Source organism: Sorghum bicolor, chromosome 8 (assembly GCF_000003195.3).
Source record: "Sorghum bicolor cultivar BTx623 chromosome 8, Sorghum_bicolor_NCBIv3, whole genome shotgun sequence".
Lineage (NCBI taxonomy): Eukaryota > Viridiplantae > Streptophyta > Magnoliopsida > Poales > Poaceae > Sorghum > Sorghum bicolor.
This window is the reverse complement of record NC_012877.2, coordinates 6155035-6167419: the sequence shown is the minus strand read 5'-3', so window position 1 is coordinate 6167419 and position 12385 is coordinate 6155035. Positions and strand designations below refer to the sequence as shown.

At 53.1% G+C, this 12385-nt stretch overlaps 1 protein-coding gene across 1 annotated transcript; it reads left to right on the top strand.

Annotated features, from left to right (window-relative positions):
- On the top strand, positions 9039–12049 carry LOC8076307 (probable receptor-like serine/threonine-protein kinase At5g57670). Its single transcript, XM_002442876.2, has 6 exons — positions 9039–9405; positions 9519–9747; positions 9850–10915; positions 11028–11107; positions 11216–11519; positions 11623–12049. Exons 1-6 carry the CDS (start codon positions 9183–9185, stop codon positions 11896–11898), a joined length of 2178 nt encoding a protein of 725 aa, XP_002442921.1. The 5' UTR covers positions 9039–9182; the 3' UTR covers positions 11899–12049.

The window sequence follows — 12385 nt, the reverse complement described above, 5'->3', positions numbered from 1 at the left end:
AAGGCATCTTCGGAGGTAGCCGCGGCGTCTTCGAGCCTCTGCACCTCCTCTTGGGCCTCCGTCTCATCATCAGGGAGAACGTAGCCCTCACAGACCGCCGGCAAGTCAATGCCGGCATAGTGAGAGCTCACCACCGCCAGGGCTTTCTTCACCCCGGTGTGGAGCGCCTCCCTCATCCTCTCCCCGGCCCGGGAGTAAAGGGCCTCGACCCGACTCCGCAGCGACGATCCCGACGCCGACACCCCGAGCCCCTCACACGCCGAGGTGACCACGGCTTCAAGAGTCGAGCGGTCCGAAGCCTCGGCGTCAAGGGACTTTTGCAGGGCCTCGGCAGTAGAGGTCGTCTCGACCACCTTCCTCTCCAACTCTGTTGAAAAGCAGAGCAAGAAACAAAAAAGTCAGGAAGACTAACTTAAAATGTAAAGGGGGCTAAGGTAAAAGGCGCAAGTCTTACCCTCAGCTCGCTTCTCATGCTCCGTCGAGCTCCGGTGCCAGCGGGCCACCTAACTCTGAGCGGCAGCAAGGTCGGCCTGAGTCTGGTTTAGGGCAAGGTCTTTTTCGGCGAGCAAAGCCTCAAGCCGAGCGACCTCGCCCTTATACCTCTCGGCCGCCGCCTTCTGCACCTCGGATTCCTGGGTCAGGACCCCAACCCTCTCCTCCAGGGGGTGACCTTGTCCCGGGTCTCCCGAGCCTTAGTGGCCAGTGCCGAGCACTTCTGCCGAAGCTCGGTAGAAATCTCGCACTCCTTCGCGAGCTCCCCCTCAGCCGCTTCCCTGGCAGCCCTTTCGTTCTCATAGGTCGCCCAGGCATCCCTTTCTCGGCGGAGAAAAAGTGACTTCTCCAGGGATGTGGCCTTGAGCGCCTACAGAATCGGAAGTCACATAGGGAGTTAGTATTGCAAGATAAGGGCAAAAATACTTTACAACATGGGTGAAAGCCTTACCTGGGCCAAATTGTACATGTCTCGGGCCACGAGCTGAGAAGCTCGATTGATGGCCTCGACGCCGGCACGCTCACACGCGTCCAGACCCTGCCAGAGGTAATTCTCCGACGGGTCGTCCAGAACGAATCTGGCGCCCCCCTCGGCATCGTTGAGGTTGGGCCAGATTACGGGGCTCTTGCCCCATCGGGCATCTCCCTCCCTTCCCGCCGTGGGGGCCTCCGGCGCCGCGCTGGACGCCACGATGGCTCGCTCTCCCTCGACCTGCGCAGATCGGACCACACCTCCTAAATCGGCGTCCTCCTGAGGAGGCATGGCTCCGGGGGCAGAGGCCGTCTCCTCTTGCCTTTGGGGCCTCGGTGCCCCCATATCCTGTCCTTGACGGCGCTCCCCCTCATCGCGGCTCAGAGGGGGTGGCGACATGGGCCTAGCCGACCCAGGAGTCGACTGTGCCCCCCTCTTTACGACCTTCAGGGGGGCCAGCGCCACCGACGCAGCCTTTTGCTTCCGGCTGAAGAAGCAATACAAATCAGAAGAAAGAGAAAAACAAAAAAATCAACGGAAGGAACAGAAATCCAGTACGTACCTCGCTCGGGGGGCAGCCTTCTTATGGGAGCTCGGAACTCCTTGGGGACCTCCCGCAGCGCCGGGGGCTGTAGGCCGAACCCCCGCCTCGCCTGCGAATGGCGCAGGGGCCTCGACGGTGGTCTCAGCCTGTGTCGCCTCCACCAAGGCACCGGCTCCCGCCTCGGACGCTGGGCGGGGCTCGACCAGACCCTCTGGCACCACCAGTTGAGGGGGCGCCTCGAACTCGTCCTCCGACGCCTTCTCCTCCTCCTGGGGACCCACGGGGGCTGAGCCCTCCCGAGGAGTGTTGTCCTCGTCATCCACGATGATGTGGGGGACGGCCTGTCCGCCCCCCGGCGCTTGGGTCCCCTCGGGGTCCTCCGACCCCCCTCGGGCCTTCGACCCCTCTAGAACCTCAGTCGCTCCGCCTGCAGAGGGGATTACGTCGTCCTTCTCCGCCAGCTCGTCGAGCCAGTCAGCATTGTTGCCCCCGCCCTCTATCTCTGAAACCGAAAGTCTCAGGAGAGGGGGGCGGGGCAACCCCCGCCTTCTCGGCTTCACGACGGTTCTTGACGGAGATCTCCCGCCTTTGCACCCTCCGCGCCGATTTGGCCTTCTTGTCCTCCTTGGCCTTCTTTTGTTCTTCGTTCCGGGCCCGATTCTTGGCCCGGATCTCCTTGTCCTCTGGGACAGGGGGCAGGGAATCCTTGACGACCCCCATCCTCTGCGAACAATCAGGGGTCAAGAAAAAGGCAAGAAGGAAAGAGGAAGAAGGCGCAAAAATCCACACTTTACGAGAGAAATATAGCCCTTTTCAGGGCGCATCGGCACCACCCGGGAATTCTTCATGTCCGGGTGCGTCGTCTTCTCCACCCGGGCGGTGATGTCCGATGCCGATACCGGCTCGGCTAACATCTTCGTCCCAGCCCAGGGGACGTCCCGAGTCATCTCGAACATGAGCACCCGACGCAGCGCCAGCGGAAGCAGGATCCTCTTGTGGAACGCTATTGCCACCGTGGCCGCGGTAACTCGGGCATCCCGCAGCTTCTGAAGCCCCGCAAGAAGCGGGGCGAGCTTCTTCTGCTCCTCTGATGGAGCACCCCACGCCCACTTCTGGGGGGCCACCGTCACCATCTTCCCGGAGTACTTCGGCAGCAGACCGCCGTCATTCTGGAGGTAGAACCACCCGCTCTGCCACCCCCGGTTTGACGAGGGCATCGAGCTCCAGATGTACAACCCGACCCGTTGCTGATGAAGCTGCAGCGTGCAGCCGCCGGCTCGCAGGGGGAACTTCTCCTTCCCCACGTAACGGGCCGACATCTCCGCCTTGAAGAGGTGAAGCCAGAGGTTCCAATTGAAAGGAACCCCCAGGAACCCCTCGCAAACCGTGGCGAAGATGGCGGCCTGCATCACTGAGTTGGGGTTCAGGTTGTGCAGCTCCACCTCGTAGTAGTGGAGGATCGCCCAGATCAGACGACCGGCCGGAACCCCAAACCCCCGGTCTAAGAACGACAGGAAGCAAACCACATAGCCCGGTGGCGGGTTTGGCTCCTTGTCGTTCGCCGAAGGAACGATCCACTCCGGGAACTCGACGTCCTTAAGAGGACGGAGAATCCCGGCCTTCACACGCGCCTCCAGTGCGGACTTGGTCACATTGCAGGGAGGCCATGCCTCAACGCCGGCCAAAGTTTCGGGGGGAGAAGAGCGGTTGCGCGGTGAAAATAGAGAAGACGACGGCGGAAGCAGAGGCAAGGGGCAGGGGCTTTCTTGCGCGGGAGCAGTAGGAAAAGAACCAAGTCCCCTGCGGCTGCTTTTATAGAAGGAGCGCGCCACGACCACGCTGCCCGCGCAGAAGGCCAAGCGAGAAGGAGAACAACCGTCGCCCATTCCCCACCAGGTGAAAAACTCGAAGCGCCAACTCCCTCCGATTCCCGCGCCCGCTGCACGCGCGCATTTATTTCGTAGGAGAAACGTCCCATCCAGGCAGGGCGAAACGACACGGCCGTTTCGAGTCCCCACGCACCACGCCTCAAAAGGTGCACCTTGAAAAGTCCTGACAGGGCGGTTCCTTCCAGGGCAAGCGGCGCTCGACCCCCCGCTGACCAAGGTCGCAGGGTGGTCTCGGTCGGGCGCAGTCCCTGACTCGCCCGACCCCCTGCTAACCCCGAGCGAAAATCGCAAGGCGGTTCTCGTCGGGCGCAGATTCCGTCTTGCCCGATCTCGACACTACAAACAACTCTAAAAAAAGCCTTTTGAGGCCAAAAATCTCCAGGCCATGGCCACCTACGTTCCAGAGGTTGCGAGACTGACCTGCAAAACAGGTTCGAACAGTCGCCTCAGGATGAGTGAGCAAGGGATGACTGAGGATGAGCACAATAGAGGCCAAGGTCCGAGCCCCATAGGGGGTCGGCACATCTTTACAAGTCGTATCCAAAACCCATGCGGGTGTCACGCGAGTGGGATCCCATCGAGGGAGGCACCGAGCCCTCGGAACCTAACGAACGGTTCCGACATCCACCGTGACTGCCCTCGTGTACTTTTTGAGATGTGCCCATAGGGCCACTAGCCGACCCCTATCGAATGGGACTCGGACATCCACTTGGATCTACCCGCCTGCAGCTCCCGGGAAGCGTCGTCACTCGCCCATCGAGGGTAGTACGGCACGACCCACCCCTCCTCCGAGCGAAAGGAAGCATGAGGGACGTAATTACAAGACGAGAAAGAACCTGATCAACCCTTGCGGGGAAAGGGCTCGGGGGCTTCCTCGCACCATGGGAACAGGCACTACGTGTAAAGAACACGCAACATATCCCTCAGAATACTCCAGACTATAGCTGTTGGGTAAAAGCCTTTGAAGGAATAACACCATTCCTCCAAAAGGCTTGGGGGCTACACCCGGCGGGTGCGCTCGCGCGCACCCTCTGGGGAAAAATAAAAAGCTCCCAGTCAACAAACAGCCCCTGGGGAAAGAACCTCTGAAGAGGTGACCCCACCCCTTCAGAGGCTCGGGGGCTACTGTTGGGTATCATAAAAAGGGATACCCAAATCAGAGCAATAAAAAACGCAAAAAACAAAGCATACTAACCACAATCACCGGGGTACGGGCCCCAGCTCATTCGACTCACCCGACCCCCCAGGGCCTCGGACGCAAGTTCCGACTCGCCCGACCCCCCAGGGCCTCGGACGCAAGTTCCGACTCGCCCGACCCCTCAGGGCCTTGGACGCAAGTTCCGACTCGCCCGACCCCCTAGGGCCTCGGACGCAAGTTCCGACTCGCCCGACCCCTCAGGGTCTCGGACGCAAGTTCCGTCTCGCCCAACCCCTTCTAGGATCGGGCGCCGGACCCCACTCCACCTGGGCAGCAAGACTTCCACCACACGGCGCCCGTACCCACGACGTGACAGGCGCGATGACTCCCATACCACAGCAGGGAAGGGTGTCGACTGTTCCAACCACCCTGGGCACTGCAGCCTCACCTCTTTCGCTGTGTGACCTTACCTTTTTCACTGTGGCGTACCGCCTCACAGTGGGAAGGGAATGGGGGAGGTTAATCAACACCACTATTTGATGTCTTTTCCCACCATTGACGCGATATTCAGCAGCACTGGCGATCCGACCCCCATGACTCCTACAGGGCTCGGTAACCCTCCACAGAAACAGCCATCCCTCAAGGACAAGATGGACAGGCTTCAACAGGGTCGGGACTGTGACTCTTCCGCTCGGCAGAGGGAAATCTACCCATGTAAATCCCTGTCTCCCCTTGAGGCTATAAAAGGGGAGCCAGGGCTCATAGGTAGGATCAGGTTCACACACACGCCCAACACACTCTTCCACAGAGCAGCGACCAGCACTCTGTCCACCACTAAGTCGAGACCTAGGACTTAGCCCTCTCTCGCAACCTGCTTGTACCCCCTACTACAAGCACCTTTGGGTGCAAGGTTATACAGAACCCTCGATCACACTGGACGTAGGGCATTCTTGGCCCGAACCAGTATAAATCTCCTGTGTCTCACTTGCATCACCATCCAAGCTCGGGTAATCACGCAGACTTATACTCGTTAGTGCCTAGACCACGAGTCTAGACGCCGACAGATCTATACATTAGAATGGAGGGAGTACATTTTTAGCGCGCTCTCTCTCTCTCTCTACATGTGTAGTATAAGTACGAAGATCCAAACCTTCTTTTTATAACATATTGTTGTCTCAAGCTGGTAAACTTTTGAAAACAAATTGTACATCTTAGGCCTTATTTAGTTACACCCAAAATCAAAAACTTTTTAAGATTCCTCGTCACATCGAATTTACGGCACATACATTAAGTATTAGATATAAATAAAAATAACTAATTGTACAGTTTATAATTTACGAGACGAATCTTTTGAACTTAGTTAGTCCATGGTTAGACTATAATTGCCAAATACAAACGAAAGTGCTACAATACCTAAATTCAAAAAAATTTAAATCTAAACAAGTTCTTAATTCTAAACAAGGCCTTAATTCTATCGAGTCAAAATAACAGGACATCTGTGTTCAAAGCTTTTCAAATACATAAATTGGTGGATTTTCATCGATTGGTGTGCCTGTGGCTGTGTGAAGTTTCATGGCACACGTCTGAGACTTCAGCAAAAACTTCTACTGTTACGTCATCTTTCTTGTAATACAGTATGTTCAATAAATTTTAAGATAATTTAAAGGAATACTCAAATAATACATAGTCATTATATAAAATACATTGCATTGTATTTCAATACAAATTTAAAAGTCATAATGCACTCTATTTTAGGACGGAGAGAGTATACTGTAGCACATAAAAATTGTGGTATGGTACCTTAAAACAGCGTGAGCGGCATACATTAGAAGGAAAACAGGTTAGTCCTTTGACGCCATTCAAGATGAGTGGACGTTGATGTCACCGTGTTTACTGTTTAGTCAAAGAGCTTCACCTCAGTACCTTAAACAACTGCAACAGTTGTAACTGAAACCGTAACGAAACGGTAGACAGTGGCTAATTCACGGCACAGTAAGCTTACAACTACAAGTTATTTTTTAATCTAATTGGAGTTAGGCACTCGAGACATAGCACAATAATATTCTGGGCTTTAAGAAACTACTGTATAATATAGTAGCTCTTTCAGTCAAAACTTTTTAGGCCTTGTTTAGTTCCGAAAAATTTTGGGAAATAGACACTGTAGCATTTTCGTTTGTATTTGACAAATATTGTTCAATCATGGACTAACTAGGTTCAAAAGATTCGTCTCGTCAATTTCGACCAAACTGTGTAATTAGTTTTTATTTTCGTCTATATTTAATACTCCATGCATGCGTCTAAAGATTTGATGTGACGGGGAATGTGAAAAATTTTGCAAAATTTTCTGTGAAGTAAACAAGGCCCTAATCTAATCAAAGCTTAGACGCTATTTGGATTCGTTATCTGCTAATGGTTAGATGGCTAATAGCTCATATTTAATATGTTGTACGGTGTTTGGATGTACATCTAATGAAAAATGCTACTAAGTTAACTATTAGCTGCTACTGCTATTATCTGATTTGGTTCAAATAGGGCCTTGTTTAGTTCCCAAAAAATTTTGCAAAATTTTTCAGATTCCCCATCACATCGAATCTTTAGACACATGCATGAAGTATTAAATATAGACAAAAATAAAAACTAATTGCACAGTTTGGTCGAAATTGACGAGACGAATCTTTTGAGCCTAGTTAGTCTATGATTGGATAATATTTGTCAAATACAAACGAAAAAGCTACAGTGTCGATTTTGCAAAATATTTTGGAACTAAACAAGGCCTAGAAAGATAGTTATTATCTAAAGGTCTAGCTAACAATTAGTTATTTTATTAGCTACATTTTTTTGAATCCAAAAGTAATAACTATTAGCAGATAACTATTATCTATAAGGATCCAAACTAGGCCTTAGTATGTATTGCAACTAATTAAAGAAAGAATGTTACATTCGTTCACTTCCTATATATACTCCATCCGTCATAGAATAGAGTACACTCTGGTATTTGAGAGGCGTCCCTAAATACAATGTATTCAGGGAACAAGAATATAATGTTTACTTAAATAATAATACGGGAGATGAAAGTAATTGAGTGCTTACCATATTAATTTTCTATAAAAAACTTAGATTGCACCCTTTAATTATGTACAATAGGATCAAATTTCAATAAATTAGGAAGTTAAGTGAGGGTTATATGTGTCTATTGTCCTCTCTCTTATTTTGTTTGAAAATAGGCACAATATATTATATCGCAAGACGAAAGGAGTAAAGGAACAAATCCATGATACTCAAAATATGGTGAGACGTAAGTTAGTTATTTAAGAAAACTGACACGTGGACTTTCTCTTTTTGACATATACTTACCACCAAGAACAATAAGGTTTAGCAACATCCTTTAAAACATACATTTATGAGGAAAACACATGGCTTTTGTTTGAAGAACACTGTTACAAAATACAAAATATACTCCTTTTACAGGAGAAAAAAGATACACTAGAAAATAAAAGTCCTCACATAAGAAAAGAAAAAACATTCCATCATCGATCTTATAGACCTAGTTACAAAATAGATAAATCTAGCAAAGTATTTGCATACGTGTTAAATTAGAAAATGAACAAAAGATAAGAAAAGGTTAAGTTTGGTATTAACATATCCCAATCAATCTCTGTCTTATACTCTTACCTTAACTCTATGGAATTTGTGTCGTGATAGAAAAACCAACAAAGGAGAGCAATCAAAGACAAGCAAAAATGTTAATAATGTGGTCTAAATTTCTCCAGTTACTTGGGTCTTGCAAAGAGTGAAGTTTTGATTTTTACCATAAGTCAAAAATAATTTAAGTTTAACCAAATATTTAGGAAAAGCCATTAATATTTATGGCACCAAATTGATTTTAGTGTAAAAATAAAGAATCTAATGATATTTGCTTGGTCTCATTACACATACTTGGAACAAAACTAAAATGACACTCTTTGTGGGATAACTGGTAAGGATAGTACTTATTTCTCTTAATATTGCTAGCACGTCAGGTTGCATCTGAGTTTGTTCAGTCACAAGGTCATTTCTAGCATTATGTAACTTGTACTTTTACCTATTTTTATTTACCTCGAACGAAATAGGAGGTCAACCCGGCCCAATCATGTCACTATGTATAAAGTAGCCAATGTAGAATAACGGCACAATCAACAGTACGCGAACGCGATCTGCCGATCTGTACTTTTTTGGGTTATTATTAGTATATATACTTACTAAAAAAGAAAAGAGAAGCGGAGAGCACACGCAGCGAGTGTAACTAGTGCCGTCCTGAACGGCGCAGCACGGTCCCGCGTCCAGATCCGACGGACGGCAGGTCGCGCGCGGCGGCGGCAGCGCTGGATGCGACCGCCCGCAAGCCGCAAGCCGCGTGCCGCCTGCGTCGTCCCGACTCCAACAGTCACCCGCGGCAGCAGCGGCAGTGCTTTAAAAATTCCCGGCGCCCGCCCTCGCAGGTCGCAGCCAGCTTGGATGCGACGGCACCGGCACCGGCGCCCTCCACGACTCCCCCCCTCATATAACGCAACCGCCACCGGCTGGCTCTCCTTCCTCCACTGTCCAGCGAAGCAGAGCAGAGCAGGAGCAGCGCCTGGGATCAATCATCCACCGAGGAGTCAACCAGCCATGAAGCTCAGGCCGCTCTCTTTCACGCGGTGCGCGCCGTCGCCGCTGGGGTGCGTGGGCGTGGCCATGGGCGGTGGGAGGAGGAGGACGGTCCTTGTGGCCCTGCGCCGGGACGCCGCCGGTAGGGAGCTGCTCACCTGGGCGCTCGTCAAGGCCGCCGCCGCCGGCGACCGCGTCATCGCGCTCCACGTCTCCACCACGGCCGCCGGCGACCCCGCAGATGGTGCGCGCATTTCTTCTTCTTTGCGCCCCAGCCACACTACCGCAATCTGGCCACCATCGGACATCGGTTCTTGACATTGGTTGCTCTGTTTCTCCGTGCTCTGGATCGCGCAGGAGAAATGCCGGCGGCGGCGGCGGCGGCGGAGGAGGAGAAGGCGAGAGCCAACGACTCGCTCGCCTCCGTGCTCGGCGCGTACAGGGGATTCTGCGAGCGCAACCAGATCGACCTTGAGCTCAAGCTCTGCGAGGGCTCGTCCATCAAGAAGGCCCTGGTGGCCGAGGCCACCTCCTGCGCCGCCGCGCACCTCATCGTCGGCGTCACCAAGAGCTCAAGACCTTCCGGGTACGTCTTCCACCGCTTCCACTTTTCACATTGCAGGTTGTTGTTGTTGTCATCGACAAATGCTCGAGACGCCGTAACCCTGTTGGTACGTTTCATCGTCAGATCGTCCGCCACCGCCGTCGCGAGGTACTGCGCCAAGAGAGTGCCGGCGAGCTGCATGGTCACCGCGGTCAGCAACGGCGCCGTCGTGTACCGCAGAGACCCCGTGCACCAGCACCAGCACCACCAGCTGCTGCTCAGCCCCTACAGCGCTGTGGTGGAGACGCCGCGGCGGCTGTACCGCAAGATCCTGGACGCGAGGACGACGACGACGGCGGGGGACAAGTCCCAGGACGACATGGCGATCGGCGACGGCCGGTCGTTGCGCCGGAACATGTCCGCGGCTATGAGCGCCCTGGTCTCGCCCAGAGTGAAGCTGGCGCCGGCGGGTCCGGCGAGGTCGTGTCACGGGCAGCAGCAGGAGTCGCCGAAGATGGCCGCCGGCTGGCCTCTCCTCAAGAAGGACAACATGCCTGCCTTGCCGGAGCTGTCAGAGGTGTCTGTGGTTGAGTGGGCCATGCAGCTCCCGACCAGGTGTTCAGACCAGAGCTCCGACGAGCGGGAAGAGGAGAAACCAGTTCCCGAGGAGCTCGTCTCGCTCAGAGACAAGTACTCGTCCAAGTACACTGTGTTCCGGTACAGTGAGCTCGCCAAGATCACCAATGGCTTCTCTCCAGATCGCCTTGTTGGGAAAGGCGGCGCCGGCCGGGTTTACAGGGGGTGTACGGAAGGAGGCAAGGAGCTTGCGGTGAAGGTCCTGAAGGCTTCGGAGGACGTGGTGAAGGATTTCATGTCGGAGATCGAGATCCTCAGCTCGGTGGAGCACGAGAACGCCATGTCCCTCGTCGGGTTCTGCCTCGACGGCGGCGGCAAGGACAGGCTCATGCTCGTGTACGATTACATGCCGCGGGGCAGCCTGGAGGAGGTGCTGCACGGGCACGGCGGAGAGAAGCAAGGCAATAATGGCGGCGTCGCGGTAGCGCTAGGCTGGCCGGAGAGGTACAGGGTGGCCGCCGGCGTGGCGCGCGCCCTCGAGTACCTTCATGGCGAAGGCGACGGACGCCGACCCATGATTCACAGGGACATCAAGTCGTCGAACATCCTCGTCGCCGGCGACTTCGAACCCAAGGTGAGGTGACGAGTGACGACCTACCGCATTTCCGGCGTTTTCAGCCGATGCAGCAATTTGTGACATGAGCTCGAACTGAGCCTCGTCTCTTCTCTGTGCTCGTATAATGCAGCTGTGTGACTTCGGCATCGCGATGTGGGCAGACGACGCGGCGGCGCAGGTCACCGGCGACGACGTCGCCGGAACATTTGGGTGCGCTTTCCGGTCATCTTTTGAATCCTATATTTGACACCGGACACGTACAATGCAAAGAATCAGCTGACGAGTGTGGGGATCTCTTGGCATGGCATGGCATGGCAGGTACCTTGCTCCGGAGTACTTCATGCACGGCAAGGTGAGCGAGAAGATGGACGTGTACGCGTTCGGCGTCGTTCTCCTGGAGCTCATCTCCGGGAGGAAGCCGGTGAGCGCCGGCGGGGACAGGGGCAAGGGGAGCCTCGTGATGTGGGCCAACTCCGTCATACAAGGAGGAAACATCATGGACCTCGTCGACCCGACGAAGCTGCCGACGATGGACGCCGACGGCGACGTCGTCGAGCGGATGACCCTCGCTGCTGCCCTGTGCATCCGGCGATCACACCAACTCCGGCCGAGCATGAGCAACGTAATATATATATAATTAAGCTCTCCTCACCTCTGAATCAACTCATCAGTCGTTCCATGTTCGTTGCTTACGCTGACGTGCCACTGCGCTTTACTTCATTCAGGTGGTGAAGCTGCTCGCCGGGGACGACGACGCCGTCAGCTGGGCGAAGTCGGAGTTGGGCGTGCCCGGCGACGACGACGACGACGACAACGATGGCCGCCATGGCTACGGCGCCGTCGGCGTCACGACCTCGCCGGAGAAGAACGACATCCAGTCCTACATCAACCTCGCCCTGCGTGACGTCATCGACGACGACGCTTCGTCCGTCGGCAGCGGCGTGTCGTTGGAGGAGTACCTCAAGGGAAGATGGAGCCGCTCCTCCAGCTTCGAGGGCTGAAATGGCGGGAATCACCATTTTTTTTTTTGTGTGTACATAGATCGATCGTTGTTCTCTTGATTCTTAATTTGTTCTTTATAATTTGCGACCGATTTGTTCTTGTATAGGCAGGCAGCGTTAAGCAAATTAAATTTTGTTCGTTGTTGTTAGATGGGAGGTTGCAAATGAAATTATATGTAATGGCAAACGGATGCAATAATACAGTTTTGAGAGTAAAAAAATAGTAGTAACTCGAACACCGTGTGCATAATTGACCATCTCCATCTCTGCGGTTACAAGTTGACACAGGTGCACCATCTCTGCGGTTACAAGTTTGCAGGAGGCCATAAAAATTAATACACCTGATCTGATGTCCTAGTCAGTAACGAAGTAGTACGGCCAATCGGCGCAGGCGTTGAAGCACAAAACATGAAGAATCTGAACGTACATGCCAGTCCCAGATAAATAACCCAATAATCAAAGTCAACGAAATGAAATGTTGCATGAT